The sequence below is a fragment of the Alosa sapidissima genome, chromosome 1 (assembly GCF_018492685.1).
Source record: "Alosa sapidissima isolate fAloSap1 chromosome 1, fAloSap1.pri, whole genome shotgun sequence".
In the NCBI taxonomy this organism is placed as follows: domain Eukaryota; kingdom Metazoa; phylum Chordata; class Actinopteri; order Clupeiformes; family Clupeidae; genus Alosa; species Alosa sapidissima.
Window position 1 is genome coordinate 24,720,848 of NC_055957.1, and position 21,098 is coordinate 24,741,945.

General features: G+C 42.9%; 1 protein-coding gene and 1 long non-coding RNA gene across 2 annotated transcripts; one reads left to right on the forward strand and one right to left on the reverse strand.

Annotated features, from left to right (window-relative positions):
• Positions 1-555: 555 nt before the first annotated feature.
• LOC121719378 lies at positions 556-19,532 on the reverse strand. Its single transcript, XR_006034258.1, has 3 exons — positions 19,518-19,532; positions 9,193-9,204; positions 556-736 (listed from the first exon to the last, which is right to left on the reverse strand). It is a non-coding gene; the product is annotated as an uncharacterized LOC121719378 (long non-coding RNA).
• On the forward strand, positions 7,130-20,535 carry smox (spermine oxidase). The gene is made up of 7 exons (XM_042104890.1): positions 7,130-7,242; positions 11,072-11,306; positions 11,572-11,798; positions 13,845-14,018; positions 14,841-15,549; positions 19,145-19,305; positions 19,959-20,535. Exons 2-7 carry the CDS (start codon positions 11,099-11,101, stop codon positions 20,109-20,111), a joined length of 1,632 nt encoding a protein of 543 aa, XP_041960824.1. The 5' UTR covers positions 7,130-7,242; positions 11,072-11,098; the 3' UTR covers positions 20,112-20,535.
• The last annotated feature ends 563 nt before the right edge of the window (positions 20,536-21,098 follow it).

Genomic DNA, 21,098 nt, shown 5'->3' on the forward strand with positions numbered 1-21,098 from the left:
AATCTGAGATTTACCAAAATGATCTGAAATGAGAATTGCATGAGTTTACAGAGAGAGCTCTCTGGTGGATCAGCCTGAGTAAAATATGAGATGTATAAATTAGACAACACTGAGCATTATTTAAAAAATTGACGAGATCTCATTTGTATATTAAAGGGAGTCTACACTGAGATAACTTAACTCTTTTGCTCCAGAGACAAACCTGAGAAGCGGGAGACAAAAGCAATAATCTCATTTTTATATCACTGTGATCTCATTATTGTCTAGGAGAAACAACTGAGAAAGAGAGGAGCTCTCATTTTAACATTTTCTTTCCTCTGGGCTAGCAGCACACTTTATATCTATCCCCATTTACCACTAAACATATACAACTCTTACAAAGTTTATCTGATCCCCCATTATCCACAAAACACACATGTGGGTTTGGCGGCCAATAGGGACGCCCAGGGGTATGACATCAGTCACATGACACTACATCCAATATGGATGTCAAGGGGGGCGTGGCATTGTTTGACAACAGACACATGACTTTACATCCAATATGGCTGCCCAGGGGTTTGACACCAGTCACATGACTGTCACATGACTCACAAAACAATAACAATAACAAACAACACGTGGTGACAACCACATGGCTAATTTGCATAAAAAGGAGGCGTGGTTATGACGTGATTTATGACATTTCAGGGGGCGGGGCTTATTTTGACAGATAGTTCATGATAATATACTACTAATACTTTTTATAGCACTGTAAGTGTGTGTTTTACTTCACTGTATATAGGTAAACAACACATAAATGTAATTTTGTGAAAGTGGTCATTGCAATTCTTTTGGAGTGTTATTTAGGTTTAAACAGCAATTTTGGTCACCCAATTCTAAGCCCTTCTTATGTAAGCTGCTTAAAACCAGGCGAGCAAGCAGCCAGCAGACATGCTGAAATGTAGCATTCATGCCTGGAAGTTAGTGTTGCACTTGGTTACAGAACTCGGAGTCAATTCATCAATTTGGGGTGACTTCTAGCCAAGAGGGTTGTGCAAGAGGCGGTCTGATTTGGGGTGCACTGACAAGATGGGGATGAAAGAGAAAGAAACAGTGTGCAGTGTGCAAAGAAGAACATTTCACTGAGTCTACAAGACTGTGTGTGTGTGTGTTGGGGGGGGGGGGGGTAAGATTTGTATGCTTTTTAAAGGTTTGTTTCCATTCATTTAACTTCTCTCTTTGTAGACTGTGAATTTGATTTTTTATAGGAATTTTAACATGTTTCCCAAGTGACTGGGTTAATTAGATTTATTAACAGATTTACAGTCTTTGATACTGAACAGTGATGCGTGTATCTTGCTTGTCATCCTGCTTAATTTTGATCTCTGTTCAAGCCACAGTTGCCACACACTTTTTAATTCAATATTGCTCCCAAATAGTAGTGGGGTGCCTGTTGTGTTGTTTAGGGTTGGGAAAGCAGTAAGCAGTCTGCATTGCAGCTGTCCCTTCTGTCTTTGCATTCCAGCTCCATCTGTCCAGCACTTCCTCCCTAATCCTAGTTAACTCAGTATCTCTCTCTCTCTCTCTCTCTCTCTCTCTAATTCTATGACCAGAGTATGTCTACACACTATTTTTCTGAGCCCCCTTATTCAGAATCTTACCCCCTTCCCAATAAGGTAAACCCTTGAGTATTTCACCCCATACTACTTCCCTTCACAAATTTGGCTGTTTAATTATAGATGGATTCCCAAAACAAATGGCTGTACACCATGCAGACAGGAAGTGGCCCTTTGCTTTAGATCCTCATCTCCTCTCACCACGTCAGCAGTATCAAGTTTAGCCTACACATTAAACTGCTGCGACTTAAAAATAGAGTGGTTTCAAGCATGTTATTTACATCAAAGCCTAACGAGAGACTTGACTTTAAATTACTCCACACACAATTATACCTTTGAAGTAAAATTCAGATGAATTGACTTGCACATGGGGAATTACAGTGCCCTCTAAGTGTCCAGTGTCTGAAACACTCCTCATCTACTTTTTGTAAGGCTGTGGTCAAAGTAAGACAGGGTACAGCTTCATTCTATTGTCCCAGGTTTCCTCCAGTCCGGCCAGTTCTTATGTAATGCCACACAGCCATCAAAGGCAGTAGCCAATCCATCTGCTCTCCCCTGCACGAGGCCCTGGTGGCGCTACACTGAAAAGCAACTTGCTCATTGGCCACGAGGGCAACCCAGGGAAGGCATTACTGAAAGGGGCCTCATAAAAGCTGGTTGTTGCTGGCTGACACCAGCCCTCCTACCACTTCCTCTGGCTGGCCCCGCCCCTCCAAGTTGATCAAAAGACACTTTCTTTCCCCATCTTTTGTTGTGTTGCATGGAGGCGCATGGGCATTCCATTAGGGTGGGCTTGGGCTGGGGTGGGGGGTTGGGTGGTGGGGGGGTTGTGGTACTTGGGTCTACTGTGTACCCAGGGCTGGTCAGACTCACAATGTGGCATCTATGCAAGCCACTACCGGAACAGACAGAGAGTCCATTCTACTGGTCCAGCAGCTCATTGTCACCCGCCGTGGCCAGTGAATCTGCTGGCCTCCACGCTTTCAGCCTCTCATGCCTCTCCACGTGCCACATACATAACAGTTCGACTCTCTGCTCTAATGCACTCTGCAACATTAAGATAACACGTGTGAATTAGAGGCAAGTGAACACCAATAAAGAGCTGGGAGTATGTTGGTGACCTTGGATTATGTAACTGTTTCATATTGGTTAAGCTTGTTTTACCAAAGGAATGGGTAGCCCCTTTCCTCTGGTTCGTTGGGTTAGCCTAGCTTAGGTCTAACCGAGCCTGAGTCTCCTTAGGCTATGTTAGTCAGATGATCAGAAGGCTGAAGCGTATGTGTTCATGATCAGAGAAAACTCAAAGCTTGTATGCATCTGCTAAAATAAGACCCACCAACACTGCCTTCAAATAGTTGATGCACATTACTCCCCTCAGGCATGATGTCTTAAACAGCACATTCTGTGAGACATTCATTCACGTTGGAGCCAACTGAACCCATTATCACTTCTCACGTGCTATTGATTTACAAGAGAAAGGTGATGTAAGGTGCTGGATCAGGAAGACAGCATGAGGTATGTACAGCTATGGGTAAAGCACAGGAAAAAAAATGTCTTGCATGTACAATTCCTTATCTTTCCACTTGCAACCTCAACTGATTTATGGGACAAAGTGTCTTGTTCTGCACAGTGGCCTGTGAAGTGTCTTGTTCTGCACAGTGGCCTGTGATCCAGGATAATGGTGGTTTGAGCACCACATCATAAGGCTCCTTGTGTTGCTTTCTTTCATGGTTCTTATTCCCCCCAATTATTTTCATACTCACAATGCTATGTCCACTTTCCCAAAACTCTTCATACTGTGTACAAACACATGCCTGAGGACATCAGTTAACGTTTGGTGCTAAATGCAGAACTCTTCATACTGTTCCCCCCCTTCACTGCTCCGGGTTAGTGTGTGCTTCACCTTACTGTGTGCTCACTGTGTGCTCTGTCTCACTAATTCACGGATGGGATAAATGCAGAGACCAAATTCCTTGTATACGCAAGTTTGTATTGTTTATTATTATTATTATTATTATTGTATCTGTTTGCTAGTAACAATATCAAAGATACCACCATTTTTTGTGGAATGGATGTTACAGTTGATGTTAGCTCAGCAGCAAGCAGATGGCCTAGGGTTTAATCCTGGCCAGTCCCTTATGGTACACGTTGCTTTGGACAAAATTGTGTACTAATTTCTTGACCTTTACTGTTGATTGACTGGTGTTGCATTCTTGGGTCAGTTTGTTACGTTGAAAGCTCATAACTGGGCTATAATAGTATAAAAGGCTTTTCAGTAATGTCTTGCCTATAAACATGCACATTTCAATGCAAATATGAACATTTTTAACAGATCCACACATATGTCCACTAAAATCCATGTTATCTTTTTTATTTCTAGTGTCTAGTTTCATGTGTGTGTCCAGGTGAAATTAAAAGTTAACTGTTTTGAACAGAGTATCTAAATGTCTGCTAAATTTGCACCAGAGTTTTGATGGTGATGTATATTGACCTTAGAGTCAAGGTATTCATGAATTTTGGAGGAAGTGGTGATTGACAGTTTTCTGACATGGTGAAAGTCTTTGCCTATAAGTGTTTCACAAAGATGGACATGGTATTTAGACAAGTGTGAAAATGACCGGGGGGTGGGGGTGGTAACAGGAATCACCACTTCACCATGCATTCTTGACCAGCACAGAGGGTTTCCCCTGACATCTGATCTGTATTGTGGGTTCCTTGCATCAGCCACTATGGGTTTGCCCCACAGATGTCCAGTCAATGATACATGCCTTATCATCACTTTACACCTCGGCAAAGTTGCACTGTTACAGAACTTTCCATTCTGCTCTTAACTTTCTAGTGATGGTTTACCAGAATGGAACAGGGTGTATTTTTGGTTGCTCGTCCCCTCAGTGCCGTGCCGTGCCATCTGAGCCCACTCATTAGGATGCAGCCCCACAAGCTACCCTCAGCCACCTGTTTCTGACTCTTCCTGAAGAGCATGCCCATGCATGCCACTCCACCCTCTTTTTCCATTGCCAAGCTTCAAACCCAGGCAGTGCTCCTTCACCTCAGACCGTCAGTCAGCTCTTCCACTCACAGGAATGTTGGGTTAGAAAAGGGCTGAGCCAGTGAGAGTGATGTGTCTAATTGAAAATACAGGGAGATCATTTCTCCTCATTACACAATCAGTTTATTCATCTATCTATGGCCCATTTTAACCTGTTGAGGAGTGAATTCTTTAAGACAATGCCGTTCCCCAGAGAGTGAATTATTTTCCTGGCTCCTTCTAGAATTCTACGCAAACGTTCTATAGTTTCAGTGTTCTTAAAATTGTTTAATGGCAGAAAAGTCCCTGAGGGTAATTGTTGCGTCATGTTATAGAACCTTTTTCGAAAACGTTCTAATCACATATTTGTGATCGTACTCCCAGGGGCCCAGCTGCATCTGATCACATATTTGTGACAGTACTCCTCAACAGGTTAATCTTTTACAAGTATATGCTAAACAAAATGTACCCTGAACCTAAACATGTTGGTGAGTCAAAGCTGACCTCATCTTATACCTTTTTGAATGATCTCTTTATAAACTTTTCTGATGACAGATATGTCCTTAAGGTAAGGGAGTGGTAATTCCCCTTCTGATGGCCGGCAAGTATTGCTGCTCTGTATTGTGCTATCCTAAATCAAATCAAATGCATTATATTTTAAGATGAGCAAAGCGGTAAATTGTGACTCTCAGAGTTGACTTAAATATTTCTATATATTTCCCAAGGAAATGTTTTGGGTTAAGACTCATGACTCATTGGGTTAGACATTATTTCAATGGCCATTTACTGGCAAAACACCTTATCTTGGACCTTGGGTTACTTTATGCATGTTGTCTTAATTAGCCAGTCCATGCATGACTGTTTCAAAGTCTGAATATGTGGAATGTTCCTAACAAATGGTAATCCTCTTGTGTTCCCCAACAACCCTGCCATTCGGGGGTGGTCTGATCTGATCACATGGCACTGAAAAAAAAAAACACAGGACCCCTTCCCAGTAAATATGGCGTGATTACACATGGAAAAAGCTACTGTAAATGCCATGAAACCTTAGCTGCCATTTTCCTTTCCTTAACTGCCGTTTTCCCATCTTGAACTATTTCTATGAAAACAGTAAAAGTTCAGTGTATTTAGCCCATTACTGCTATTGAGTCTCAAAATCATCTCTGGCTCACATTATATCTTTTTGATATTTTTGTCATTGTTGAAACTGTATGTGAATATATATATATATATATATATATATATATATATATATATATATATATATATATATAAAAAAAAACCATCATTCTATTTGTTTGATCAAAGATTTCATGTCTTTGGTCACCTGTTTTTAAAATGTAATTTCTTTGTTTTCATCTCGAGTAGGCCTATGTCTGTGTGTGTGTGTGTGTGTGTGTTTCTGTGCGGGTATGTGTGTGTTTGTATTGGAAAAAAACAAAAAGATGGAGTCAGACAAATGTTTTTGTGCTGCTAAAAAAGATTAGCTTATTGTATTTTTTCAGTGTCAATTCAACAATCCCAACACAAGGGCAGGAAGGGACGTGGTCAGTTGCCCAAATTAGAGTGTTGATGACTGATTTCATGATGACATCTCTCAGGGTGTTCCCTCCTGGTGATCAAATCTACTCACTATTGTTATGGTAAATCGTAGACCTAAAATATCTTACAAAGAGTGGGAAAAAGAAAAAGTTATTTGAAAATTACCTGGGACTTATTAAGTCAAAGGTAACCATAAACCAGGTTGTCTTCTTAGAGACCTTTGACCATGTGTACAGTAGGCTATGCTCAATTAATGAACAGTTATTGAAAGTAGAAATCTTAACACTTTTAAAGCATATTCTGAGCGATTTAACATGCCAATAACAATACAACGTGATAACAATATCACGTTGGCTAGTCATTACAATGCAATTACATCATAAAGCTAGGTAGCCTGATGTCTTTTTTTATCTTCGTAACGTATGCAGAATGTGTAGGCTACATGCTAAAATATGACAAAATGTGTTTGTGCCAGGAATACATCCAGCCACGTAGAACACCTTTCCAAATGCAACACTGTTACAAATATGCAACACTACAATAAAGCAAGCAGATAGTCCTATCATGTGTCTAAAGACAGTAGCTATACGAGAGTATGGCACGTTGTGATTACGCATTCATATTTTTTAGTGATACCTTTTGCTTGGGTCTGTTAAAACTTCGATTACAACACAAAGGATCAAAACTACAATACCCTGCAAGTACTGGCTGATATAATTAGGCTCTGTCACTTGACACCGATAAACCGAATATCCTACTCTACAGAACTCTCTGATGAACTTTCGGATAAAGAAGTTCTGATGTGGCAGGCGCTGCTGGGCGCACCAGTACCGGTTGGTAATTCACTTGACACAGCTCTTAAGAGATTCACAGCTCAGCCCAGGCTATGCACTGGGTTGGTCTTATCCGTACACGTCACCACATCTCATAATTATTCAATAAGGAGGCAGCGGCAATAGGGAACTGGCTGCTTCTGGTTCCAAGGCACACATAAATACAAAGCGCAGCCGGAGACAAGGAAAACACAAAAGGACGAGAGCCACACTCACGTGTAAAGCTGAGGACTAACAGAGTCAGGTAACAGCCGTTTTACAGTCATTTTTATGTTACTTAAGAACGTGCCGTGTTAGTGTCATGGTCGCCTAGAATGTTTCTGTATTAACTGATACCCCATGTAAACATCAAATAGCCTGGTGTATTCCAAGCTGAGAGGGTTAGGTCTTGCCATTATTTATGCAACTAAATATCGTGTGTTAAATAAAATTACGATTTTGGAGATGAGCAGCTTACGCCAAGGCAGTAATTAAGTTTCAATGGGCTTATGTATACGTTTTCCACTTATTTTACTGTGAAGATTGACTGACTGACTGCGAAGGTTCTGACAGACTCAATGAAAACTTTACACGACTCACCGGCTGTGAAAATAATTATTGCTGATGTGCTTCTTTATTGCTGATGTGCTTCTTTATTCCTGCGTTTGTGAAGACAAAGGGTTATTCGTCCATGGCATTTCTGTCATGCTAACCAAATTAATTAAACTGAATTGTCTAAATCTGGGTTGCTCTGTACTAACACAACTTACGTGGCAGTTGTGATGACTCGACTTTATAGGCGATACTACCTCTTGTGCCTATTTTGCGAACTTGGAGAAGTAAGCATATAGATTTCTTTGACTGAAGCGGTATCTTCCTAGCCTACTGTTTCCAAAATGTTAAACGTCCTTAGTTCATATGGTTCAATTTGCCACAGTGGTATATCTGCAATTATGACCGCTATCTATTGAGATTTACTTATGCACATCTCATAGCCTATAATTAGGCATAGTTCTACTCTTAAGCGACTGTGCTATATTAATTATGGATCCGCTAAGTTTTGTCATAGACTAGGCAACCCCACACAGTCATCCTCGCGCTCACACAGGTGACGACCTCACTATGACATCGCACCAGTCGCACCCTCATGCGAGGTTTAGACTAACTGGAGTGGGGTGTTGGGCCGGGAAACACACAAACTACCTAGAACAACAGTGTCGGTGGGATATGAGGGGATTTTCAGTTTATTTCGCCCATAAGCACACGATGACTGCATTTCTGGATGCCATAAAAGAGAGAATCCATTACTACTCTGATAAACCAACAATAGCCCACTCTTTGTCTACTCTAGCCAGAGTAGCCTATATAAAGGGCGTATGGAGTATGTAGGTTGTAGTTTCTAGGTCATGCTAGCCCCCCACTCCACCCCCCTAATCTGGAGAGAGCAAGAGAGAGAGAGATAATACTCTTTACTCATTTACTGTACACAGTATGCAGGGAGCCGATTGCAAAACATTTAATTATATGTGGCCAAACCCGGCAGTTGTAGCCTAGCCTACCTTAAAAACCATTATGCTACTAATAGAAAAGATAGCCTAATGGTTCTGATGACAACTGATCATTCCATAAAAGTCTGTAATGGGCAAATATTAGGATGACATTATTTTTTTCAGCCAATACTGACCATGGGTCAAGAGTCAAGACCTCTTCAAAAAAGCTTTAGTGGTGCCCTACGAATGTTTCTGGGACATAAATTGGGTCTATTTTAGGTATTTTACCTTGTAGGGTGTCAGTGGAGAAGAATAAAAGGAAATATGCTGTTTCTTTATCTCTTTTGTTATTTCCCTTTCCTGGTCTGCCATGGCCTTCCTTGTATACTCAGATTTTGCCTTGCAGGAATGAATAGAATGACGGAAACGTACCTTTTTTTATATTAAACAACTCCTTCCACATACTTTGTAAAAAGTGGTTGTCTTCTGCCTGGTCCCAGATGAGATGCTGTCCAGAGTCAGGACTCTGGAGTGAACCGGTACAGCAGAACTTGGCCCAGAGAGTCAGAGAGAGAGGGTAGCAGAGCATATCCTGTTAGTGTTTCCAAAGGTGTCTGTTAAATGTTACAGGTGTCTGTTAACTGTTACATATTCTAGTCTGTTTAACCTCAAGCGTGCCTTTGAGATGGAACTCAGTCACTACCAGTTCTTACTAGAGCAGGGACCTCCCTCTCCATCTTCAAAAAAACTCCTGAAGACCCAGCTCTTCAGATAACTACTCTCGTAGCACTACTTACAACTGGTCTTGCTGATCCTAGCACTTACCACCTGACTAGAACTGACTCTTGATTGCTACTCATGATGTACATGATGCACGCTCAGCCTATGAGGACAGTCGCATATAGAGGATTATTGTTATTAGAAATGGGTCTCGTGTTTGACTTTTTCGTCCAAAGCCTTGGTTCTAGAAATTCATAATTCATGGTTGGTGGTGGGTCAGCCTGAATAAGGTTGCCAGTGAGCATGAATAAATGACAGTATTGCAAATGGAAAATCCAAGTATTATTATTCTTACGATCCCTCAGGTGGTTAATTTTTGTTGTTATCATGTAAGGTAATCTCCTTCTACCTGGATTTGTTGAAACTTGGGTTTGTTTAACACCAAAGACTGGTTTTTCTGGCTCCAGAAACTTTACACCAAGGGGCTGAAATAGCTAGCCTGGAGGAGAACATTACAATGTGTACTTAAGTATTTTTTCATTATGAGCTTGAAGTGTTGATCTGCTAATTGTTGATTTATGATGAAGTGCTCTGGAAGGATTAGACAAAGCCCTTATCTTTAAGTTATGCTCAGGACTGTCCATTTAGTGATGATACCGTAAACAGCTACACATAGACCAGCTTATGGTCATAAGCCTGTTTATTAATTTAATGCATCCATCTAATAGTCCAGTATGTCTTTTCGAGAGAGAGAGCGAGTTCGGCAAGGCTCCATGCCATATGTCTGTGTGTGCTGCCATGTGTCCAGTGTTGCCGTGGTGATGGTTTGGGCTCAGCGGCAGGATAGGGGTAGGCAGGGAAGAGTGGCATGTGTGGACCTCTCTGACGGGCCTACGGAGACCTCTCTAATGATCGAAGGGGCCTACGGAGACATGTTTAGTCTTAGTTAAGCTCACTATGTCTCTTCTCCTTTTCTCTTACCATGAACCTCTGTGCTCTGTTGCCTGTGAATTGTCAAAGATGCCTTCTCTCCTGCTCAGTTGTGTATGAATGAGAGAGAGAAAGAGAGAGAGAGCTTGTTTCAGCTTGTTAGGATAAATAGGGGGGAGAGCCTTCCTGTCATTTATGTCTTGTGCTTTGTTATTTTGTTACTTTGTTTGGAAGAAAGATTATATTTTCCACATCAGTTCTTTCAGCCATAATGTGTGTAGTTTACAGGTTGCAGCCTACAAGGACATGTCCTCATGTTTTTGACATCCAGTTTTCTGAACATGGTGGCAGCAAAGTGATAGTACATTTAATTCATGTCCTGGAAAACTCAAACAAGGTGGCAAAATAATCTGAAAGAGTTCTGGAAAAACAAATAGATGCAGACTGGCTTAAGGTTTAGTCCTGGAAACAAATAATTGGACATTTTTGTTTCTTCAGCAGAAATTCACTTGAAAATACTAAAAATGCACTACTGAAATACACTATAGTATGTTGTTGCACATTTGTATGTGGATGGGATGGATTATGTTTTGATGCATTGGTTTGTGCTCCTGAAGAGGCTGCTGTTGCATTGGAAGTTCCACTTATGGTGTTGGCAGGGCAATGGCCTAACAGGAACAGGCCCACACAGTCTGAGTGAAGCCAAGCACTAAATCGCTTAATCTGGAGTGTCAGAATGTATCGATGTCATAAAGGCTTTGTTTGGAAAAGGGGGCTTGTGTGCTCTGCGGCCCTTTGAAATATAGACTAGAGTCAGTGGAGTGAGTCTGACCCACTGAAGCAAGCACTTACCGTTAAATACATTTGTTTGTGCATGTGGTAAAGCGCATTGACAAGAAAGCAAAACATTGTATTGTTTGTGTTCATCTCCCCTCTTCTTTGTCTCCTCTTCAGACGCACTAGAAGAGGAGCTTGGACGGCATGCAAAGTTGTGAAATATCTTCAGACAGCACTGATGATCCCCTTAGTAGTGGCTTACGACGACATCGACAACCACGAATAGTAGTGATTGGCGCTGGTTTGGCCGGCCTCGCTACTACCAAAACCCTACTGGAGAACGGCTTCACCAATGTCACGGTCCTAGAGGCGTCTGACCGAATTGGGGGCAGAGTGCAAAGTATTCAGCACGGTAAGGGAACATCAATAAAAGCAGATAGTGCCAGAAGAACTTATTAGTGCCTTATTTGTTTTAGATTTGTAGTCATTAAGGTATCATCCTCCATATAATCTTCCCTTGTTTTTGCTTGGCTGTAAGACTCATTTACACCTTGTTTTAAGGTAAACGGCCAATGTTGAGTTTCTACTGGCCATAGAGATAATAGTGTTGCAGTACTTGCGAATAACTGCTGTATTACAGTTTGTTTGCTAAATGAAATGCAACACATTTCACACAGGTAACGCAATTCTAGAACTCGGAGCTACCTGGATCCATGGCGCCAATGGCAACCCAGTGTACCACCTTGCGAAGGACAGCGGTCTCCTGGAGCACACCACGGACGAGGAGAGGAGTGTTGGCCGCATCAGCCTCTATGCCAAAAACGGGGTGGCACACTACCAGATCAACAATGGCAAGAGGATCCCCAAGGACCTGGTGGAGGAGTTCAGTGACCTTTACAACGAGGTTAGGGTGTTCACCAGTTATCAGTGCATAAGAACACTTGATACAGTTTGGTTGAGGCATGTTCCCTTATACAGTGGGAAGTGAATCTGTTGCTGCTGTTCAAAGTTGCAGTCTGTGATTCTGGTGAAACACTGTTGATATTGGAGCTCAACTGGACTGTATAAACACCAATTCAATGTGTCAGTACACACACTGAACGGACAACTAGGGGACTGTAGGGAGCAATGTGACGAACAAAAAGTGAACTGAAATAGAAATGCAGGCTGTGCCATTAACTTAGCTCTGCAATCATCACTGTCTTCTGAAGGCCATCGCACACTGGCGATGTCATTCGCATCTATGGATTTGACACTTAACAGATAGAAACATTTTCTAAATGTTGGCATCGGTGCGTGTCAGACGCCACCAGTGGGCTCTGCTCTGTTAAAGGTAATGGAGTTCTAAAGTTTGGCGTCACTTGCCGCCGGTGTGTGTTGGTCTTGAGGGTACTGCATAGTTGTGTTGGCCTAAATGTATGTTGCAAATGTCTTTTAACATCTTTTGAGTTCATATCTATTTTAAAAGAGAACTGTTGAAACTTAGTTGACGTTTGCAGCAACTCATCACAGACTTTTGGCTAACATCAGCACACAGTTTCATCCTTTCATGTCAATTGTTTTACAAATAAGTACTGGGTCTGTGTTTTGTCCAGGCCTTTGAAACTCGTGCCCATGGCACCTCACCTGCTCCCGCTGGCACCATGTAGCCAGGGCCTGACTGGGCACTGCTGTGCCCTCTGTCTTATCTCGCTTTGACATCCGCTGACGCATCTGCTGTGATGCACTGCAGAATTTAGAACGCTTTAATGCCATCCCCGGAGCACAGGATGTTGCATGTGGCCCACTTACTTTACTGTAGGTAACTGTGATCATCCAGTGGCATCCATGCCTACAGATGGGGTCACCTATGGTGCTGGGTCAATCCTTTTGATGTCATAACCCCTGTTATTCCATGCACAAAGAAAATCATGGTGTTATTACTGCATGATCAAGACCCAGCATATCTTCACCATCTACAGTATATATTTCATAAAGCATGTACATTATTGGTGTCAGACTTTAGTGGAAATACGTGTCTATTATACCTTACTTATCTTAACTTATCTTCGTGCATATGCTGTGCAATATGTCACAATGGCAGTTAAACATATTTTGTGATTACTTAACCAGTTGAAACTGACAACCTTGTTTTGTGTATGGTAGATGTAATGAGAATATGAATTAGATGGAATATACAATTGCAGGGAATATCAATTATATCAGCATGACGGGTTGATTAAAAATGGAAATCAGAACTTGACAAATTGCTGAAAAGTCACTGGTAAAAGTTTTTGCCTTTTCACTTTTGGTGTGTTCTGTGAGAAAAATGCCTAAACTCCGCTAATATCTAGCTTCAGATCCCTTTTTTTTTCCGACCACATCGTCTGACTTATAGTGACCTCTGGCCTTACTTATTTTCCATGGAACAGCTTGCTCAATCAGTCTCGTGACCACCTCACGTGACAACCATACTTGCCCCAGAAACTGAATTTCTCAGTTTTCAGCTCAGCATTACCACTCTCCAAATCATGTTCCCACAGTGGGTTACAGCCACGCTGAACACTTTTCAGCTGTGACTCAATCAGCCATGAGATTTTCATGAGGCGAACAGCATAGCTGTAGAGGTCAGATTGGTGTGTCATTGAGAATAATGTGTGTTCGACCCACCCAGCTTTGCTACTTGTTTACAGGTCTGCAAAGCCTGATCTGGGTTGTGAAAGCTGGTCGTGCTTAAATCAGGAATTTCAAATCTTGTTTTACCTTTGCACATGCTTTCAGTCTTCTCTTGTGAACAATGTGTGCTTTGTTTTCAGTGTACAGTTTGTGGTATGTTTTTTCTTGATATCAGTCATTGATCAATATTTGGAAAGTAAAGGAGTAGAGTAAAGGAATTTTATTGCGTTTTCTTTCATTCTCCTGCTCTCTTTCTCACAGTTTTTTTTTGTCTGTGTGTGTGTGTGTGTGTCAGGTGTATGAGCTGACTCAGGAGTTCTTCCAGAATGGGAAGCCTGTTGGGGCTGAGAGTCAGAACAGTGTGGGGATCTTCACACGTGATGTTGTGCGGAGGAAGATCATGCTGGACCCTGACGACTCAGAGAGCACCAAGAAGCTCAAGCTCTCCATGCTACAACAGTACCTCAAGGTGACGCTCACTCTCTAAAACTGAAGCTTATATACAATATTTTATATTGATCAGTCACACTATGGAAGAAAAGGATGACAAGCTGTGTCATGCCTACCTGTGTCATGCTAGGAAAAAATGCTTTTTGTTTACAAGCATGAGAAATATTGAAGCTCTGATGTCACTTCCTGTAAGTCTAATACCGGCATTGAAAAGGAGTTGATCGGTTAATATGAAAGGATTTAGGAGAGGAATTCCTCCCTTATATTACACACCCAGGATGTCAGAGCACGATCAACTAGAGCAATTACCTCAATTTGCATTCGCCCCCATAGTTTCACTGACTCTCCCTTTTAAAAAAAAAAATCTAACCTTTGTCCAACATCTGAGAATGCATGTTGCATCATGAGTCTTTTTACTTTTTTAATCACACATACTTGTGAGTAGTTCTGCTATTTGGTCTTGTAAATAAATACCAGTGAATGTGACGAGAGCAGCTTCTTTAGTAAGCCACTGTAGTTCCTCTGGGCATGTTTAGTGATGAGCAGCAACAGCAACAGGAAGGTGCTGCATATTGTTCAGATTGTCCATCGGGATAAATATGTAAACAGGGATGTGCGATTAATGTTGTTCATCGTGTTTACGTGCAGTTTTCTTCCATGTCTGTTTTTTTGTCTCTCTACTAACAGTAAAGCATCCTGTGATATAAACATCCATTTTCTAGTAAGCACCCTAAACATCATGGTTCTTTGTTTATCCAGTGGTTGTGTCGATAAGTAATTTGAGTAAAATCATAAGTATCACACATGTTTGAAATGTGTGTGTGTGTGTGTGTGCATGCAGGTGGAAAGCTGTGAAAGCAGTTCCCCCAGTATGGACGAGGTCTCGCTCAGTGAGTTTGGTGAGTGGACGGAGATCCCGGGTGCCCACCACGTCATTCCCGGCGGCTTCATGCAGGTGGTGGAGCTGTTGGCCCAGGACATTCCGTCCCGCATGGTCCGCCGGGGCAAGCCTGTCCGCCGCATCCACTGGAACTACAGCTTCCAGCAGGCCGAGGAGATCACCCAGGACGAGCACGAGCATGACCACAACCGGGACTGCTGGCCCAGCCAGGCGCCCGCACACGTGGAGTGTGAGGACGGCGAACGCCTCCCCGCTGACCACATCATCGTCACGGCTTCGCTGGGCGTGCTGAAGAAGAGCCACGAGACGCTCTTCTCGCCCGGCCTGCCCCGCGACAAGGTGCAGGCCATCGAGAAGCTGGGCATCAGCACCACCGACAAGATCTTCCTGGAGTTCGACGAGCCCTTCTGGAGCCCCGAGTGCAACAGCATCCAGTTTGTGTGGGAGGACGAGGCGCAGCTGGAGCAGCTGTCCTACCCGCAGGAGCTCTGGTACCGCAAGATCTGCAGCTTCGACGTGCTGTACCCGCCCGAGCGCTACGGCTACATGCTCAGCGGCTGGATCTGCGGCGAGGAGGCGCTGCTCATGGAGCGCTGTGACGACGAGACCGTGGCCGAAACCTGCACCGAGCTGCTGCGCACCTTCACAGGTCAGAGGGGCAGCACACTGCTCTCAAAGGGGACAGAAGGGGTCTTCTACTTCTGATATTGTGTGTTCCAGGGTTAGTTTTGCCGGACCAGCTCTTTAATGGTTACTTATAGGCATAAGTGTTGTGAAACAGACAAGGGGCAAGTGACTACTCGCGTTGTTTAATTCCAATGGAGTTTACCTAATATCTTATTTATTGAGTGAAGCAGCCAGTCAGCTGTACATGTACTGTCTCTGAGGTTGTAAATGTCAACCATCTCAATGGCATTTCAAATGTTCCCTCAACAACACCATGACACTCTCACATTTCACATTAGAAGATGACATACACAGGGATCAAATTACTATATCCACATAGTGGTTTTAGCTGTTCAGATATGCTGATGTTTTATTGTATCTTATATACTCTAAGCTAATTATTCAATCTACCTGTCAACCAGTGACAGGTCCTTCATCATGTCATTCATCATGTCCTTATGCAGTAAAACATTCCCATGGATACACCAGTATAGATCACTGCCAGCACCAGCACTGCAGTACACAATAAAAAAAGACATCTTAAAAAGCAATACTCATTAAGGTTGACATGAATATATATTATTATTACATATTACTAATATATATATATATATATATATATATATATATATAATAAATAAATAAATTGTATTTATTTTCTCCACTATGAACGGTTTACATGTACAAAACAGGTGGTAGCTATCCATATAATAATATGATAGATACTCCAGGTCGATATTCGCTATAAACAAAAACCAAGCTGCAATCTTCCACAACCTTTCACTGCAGACCACCATTGAAATGTTGTGGTCAAAATTAATCCAAGACAACTGGTGTGAGACTGCAGCTTTATTCACGACGCCGGGAGCATGTTACCCACATGAAATGTCAAAGTAACAAGCCCACACATCTGTGGGTGAAGCCAACTCTTATACCCTTACCCCACACCCACGGAAAATCACAAGTTGTCACCCACCAGTGATCACTCAACCATCTGGTATTTTAACAGAGATAAGAAATGTTTACGACCCCCCATCCTGAGGGTTACCCACAGTTCGGTGACACAGGGGTTATCTTAACTTTCCTAAGTCAAAACATTCCAACATAGGAGTTTCAGAAAACACAAGAGTCAGAGTAAGAAGATGGCAATTAGATTTCACTGCATGTATATAAGGCATACTAAACATTCAATGAGAAAAATAAAAAATTATCCCACAATGTACAATAGTGAGCTGAGGAGTTGTCTGAGATGGTGGACGGCACAGTGGGTGAGTCATGTTGGTGTAATTCCACTCGTGGGCCTCTAGATAGAGGAAATGATGTCATCGCAGCCTCTCAAGGCAGAGAGGCCTTTTAGCACATGAAGCAAAGCGTATTTGCAGGTTGAGTCATGTATTACTAAATGCCTCAGGACGTATCTATACACATATGACTCACTCAGAACTTTGTTTACTAGACCGGGGTGAAACGCTGGTTTACCTTGCTAATGAATATCCTAATCCTAATGTGTTCTTATCAGGTTCCCAGTTTGTCATGCAGGCTGTAAAACTCCCAGAAAACATCAAATTCTATTTGAAATGCATGCTTTCATTCTTTGCTATAGCCGTTGCCTTGGGCATAACACGGTTACATAAACCATTAGTCACAGTTCTGCTGTATGCATGCATATGTTTTCATGCCTCTGTGCTAGTGAATACACCAGTGAAATGTTTTGCAGTTGTCCGTCGTTTTTACGTCTGTCCATCCCAATCTCGTGAACTTGATATCTCAATATCTCAACTCCACAAGGCACGTGCTTCAAATTTGGTAGGAATGTTCAATTGGACTTTGAAGGTCAAAGGTAAAAGTTTAAGGTCACTGTGACTATGAAGTCCCAAGTTCCATTCGTGTGAACGCTACAGGTATATCTCAAGAATGCCTTGAGGCACGTGCTTCAAATTTGTTATGAACATATGACTAAAACTTCAACTGGTTAGATTCCTTGCAACTCCACACACATGTATGTCATCCAGACATTGACATCTGCGCGAGGCATACGACCACAACGCAATAATTCAGATATGGTGAGAATTCTCATTTAGGTTTTGTAATTGTCTCACGTTGAAACCGTAGAAATGGATGAGGTTGTCCAAGAGTGCTGTAACTGTGAAAGAGACCAGATGTGACTGGAGTCAGGGTGGTGACTAGATTATCAGATTATCTCCCCCTCAGAGCAGGCAGGCACCCATCAACAGGCATGCCCTTCTTCCTTTGTGAATGGGCTTTATACATCACTGTGAAGAGAGAATGCTCCACATATGGAAGCATAAAGAGCTGAGGAAGGTTACTGTAAAGTAATGGCTTTAGGGAAGCTCATAGCTTAGCATGCAGGTCAGCAGTGAAAGCCCCTGGGCATCACTTGGTTAGAAGTGAAGGTCCTGTGCCTCTCCTTCCCCCCCCCCCCCCCGCTCATTGTCTTTATTAAATGGAGAGGCCAGGGAGTCAGCCTGCCACTGACACGAGGCTTAGGCGGTCAGAGTGGTCTGTAGTGCAGTGGCATGCTGTCTGTGATGTAGGTCAGGCCGCTGTAATCCTCCTCTGGGGCCGACTCATCACTGCTATCCCCTTTGGCCCGGCCCACGACTCCCCCTGCCAGTGGGGCTGCACTTAATTAGTGGCCTGAAATTGGATTTGGATTACTGCCTGCCCATGGTTCTCTGTTCACATTCACTTCACCTGGGCAGAGAGTGGAGAGACAGGTGTGTGATGAAACAGCCCTGCCTCTAATGCATCCATCAGTACAATGGCTCCTTATGAGCTGACTGCCCCTTCTTTACCCATCTTGACTCAGAGAGGGAGCTGGATGGCTGAGCTCGGTTGATCCAAAGAGTAATCGTTGAGATCGGATACGAGTTGGAAGCCTCTTTGAGCAGTTACTAAATATCATCTCAGAGCTGGAGGCGGACTGGGTAATGGGATCCACAAGATAGGTCATGGACTGGTTGAGTTGAGGGCTCCTGATGCATGCTCAGGCCATTGATATGTTGACCTGATAACATGCCCTATTCTCCAGGCAAGCTGAAAGAGCTCTCTGCTTGGTTTCTAGCGTGTTTATTAGCAGGCAGCTTTGTTCATTAAAGTGAAGTGTTTGTGTTTGTGTGTGTGCATGAGTGTGTATATGTGTGTGTGTGTGATGAAATTTATGGCAATATTGCTACTAGGCTCTTGTCTGGCTATGAGGGAGTTTCTTGGCCAAGTACTGGGTCTTGGCAGACAGTCTCTCGCTTGGACGGAGTAGAAGGGACACCTGCGATGCTCTCTACTGCTCCGCAAGATCCCCCTCCTCCACTGTTAGAGAGAGAGAGGAGGGAGGGAGGGAGACAGCTGCATGGTTGAAATCTCAGCAGAATAGTGGGATGTGGGATGTGCCAAACATGATAGAAAAATAATTGAAATGAGAGAGGCCCTAATCTCTCTCCATGCACACATAGCCATTACTGTGATCAGCAACTGACTTTGCCTCATGTGCCCTGACTCGAACTTGGACTTGGACTCTGACCGCATGCTTTGCACTCTTCCCCCTCTTTGAACCCCAATAGGGAACCCCAACATTCCGAAGCCGCGGCGAATCCTGCGCTCATCCTGGGGCAGTAAGCCCTACATCCGGGGCTCGTACTCCTTCACCCGCGTCGGCTCCAGCGGCGGAGACGTGGAGAGGCTGGCCATGCCACTGCCTTACGCCAAAAGCACCAAGGCTCCGGTAAGCACCACCATGAACACTTTATAAAGGACACAAACAACTCAAAGAGTGTCAGAAAAGATTAACCTATAGAGTGTGAGAGTACATTTCTCCTTGGAAAGACTGGCAAAAAATAGTTTTTGAAAGAAGCTACTGTGAAGAAACACTCTGGCTGGTGTTTGTTGATGTTTACATGTCTGTCATTGAGCCATGAGAGGAAGGCTGTTGTTGACATCCATACGAGGGCCTGCTAAGTATGTCTAAGGGGGTCAGATAGTGTGGTGGGTCTGGGATGCTGGTCTGGCTGCCAGTGGAACGCCTGTAACCTGAGTCGAGAGGCGGCCCAGGTCTGTGGCTTCCTGCCGAGGTGGGAACGCACTGTGGCCTATTACGGTTCTGAAAGGAACAGCCTGACCTCACAAAAAAGCGCAAAGCAGCCTTCCTCTAGAGGTGCTTAAGCTGAAAATAGCTTAGTGGATGTTGTACTTCATATGTAACAGAATACAAACTTAGTCATCCTTAACTGAAAACAACCCCCCTCTCTTTTCTCTGAGGATTCGTTTTGCTTTTCCTACACATCTCTTTGCCTTGCTCCTGATAATCAACTGCTCCTCAATATTCTCTCCTTTGCCCTCCCTCCCCGTTCCACTCTTCTCCCTGCTGTGTTTGTACAGCCTCTGCAGGTGCTGTTTGCTGGTGAGGCCACGCACAGAAAATACTATTCCACTACCCATGGTGCTTTGCTGTCAGGCCAGAGGGAAGCCTCTCGCCTGATTGAGATGTACCAGGACTTATACAATGCAGAAACCACAAAGCCTAATATGTAAAATGAACCACTGACTAGTGAAACTACCTTTCTGTTTTTTTATGCTTTCTGTACTTAAAATTACTTAAATTATATATATATGTGTTAAAAAAAACTTGTAGGGGCATTAAAATGACAATTGTTTTAAAATCATGTTTTTATTGTATGTAGATTTTAGGTCTGTAGATTTCACTTTGATATGTACATTAAGAACCTGCCAAGTTGCTGCCATTTTGTTCTTAGCGGATTTTTTAAATCAAGAAATTGATATGTTTATAACACATCTATAATTTAACCTTTTGTAAGTGCCTTCTGTATTAAATGTCATGTCAATGAAGCAACAACAGGACTAAATTAAACTGTATATTAATGTGAGAGGTTGTGTGCTTTCTCCCTCTTGTACTGGCCCCAACATTGCTGATAAAGAGGATGCCCTGTCCCCGTTGCATTAAGCTGCCGAGTCTGTCTGTTTGCCAAAAAATTGGGATTTAGATTTTATCCTCTGTAAAGACTACTATAATTTCCCATATTCCATATAATGCCATTGTTTTACCTTGCATCACAAGTCAAGATTGCTGTGAGAGTAAGAGATCAATATGTTTTTTTGTCACATTCTTTCCTCGTATCATTCCATCTCTTTAAGCCTGCATTCACACAAATTAACACCTCTGGTGTCAATCTTTCTTCCCTTTCAAAAAGAGGGTTGTCCTTGCTGCTGCACCCATATGCTTGCTCCTAGAAGCCTACAGCCAAAGCTCAATGATTCTCATCATTAGCACTGAAATTAAACCAGCTAGAGTAGTTTGTGTGTGTCACAGAGCGGAATGCTGTCAGCATAATCATTCCGAAACAGATTAGATTCCTGTAGATTCCTGTCCTGGTTCTCAACACTGCTGTTCTGACACTGAACTAACTACCTCATAAGTCCCAGCACTGCTGGTGGTGTTGATGTCTGAGCATGTCCTGTCCTCATCTGACTGAGACTGAAGTACTGTGAGTGGTCTGCCCT

What these genes read in the sequence shown, in the direction of transcription:
- smox (XM_042104890.1), top strand. Translation starts at nt 11,099, where the DNA reads ATGCAAAGTTGTGAAATATCTTCAGACAGCACTGATGATCCCCTTAGT. An exon ending in TCAGTGACCTTTACAACGAG is followed by an intron (nt 11,799 to 13,844) that starts GTTAGGGTGTTC and finishes TGTGTGTGTCAG; the next exon opens with GTGTATGAGCTGACTCAGGA. An exon ending in GCTGCTGCGCACCTTCACAG is followed by an intron (nt 15,550 to 19,144) that starts GTCAGAGGGGCA and finishes GAACCCCAATAG; the next exon opens with GGAACCCCAACATTCCGAAG.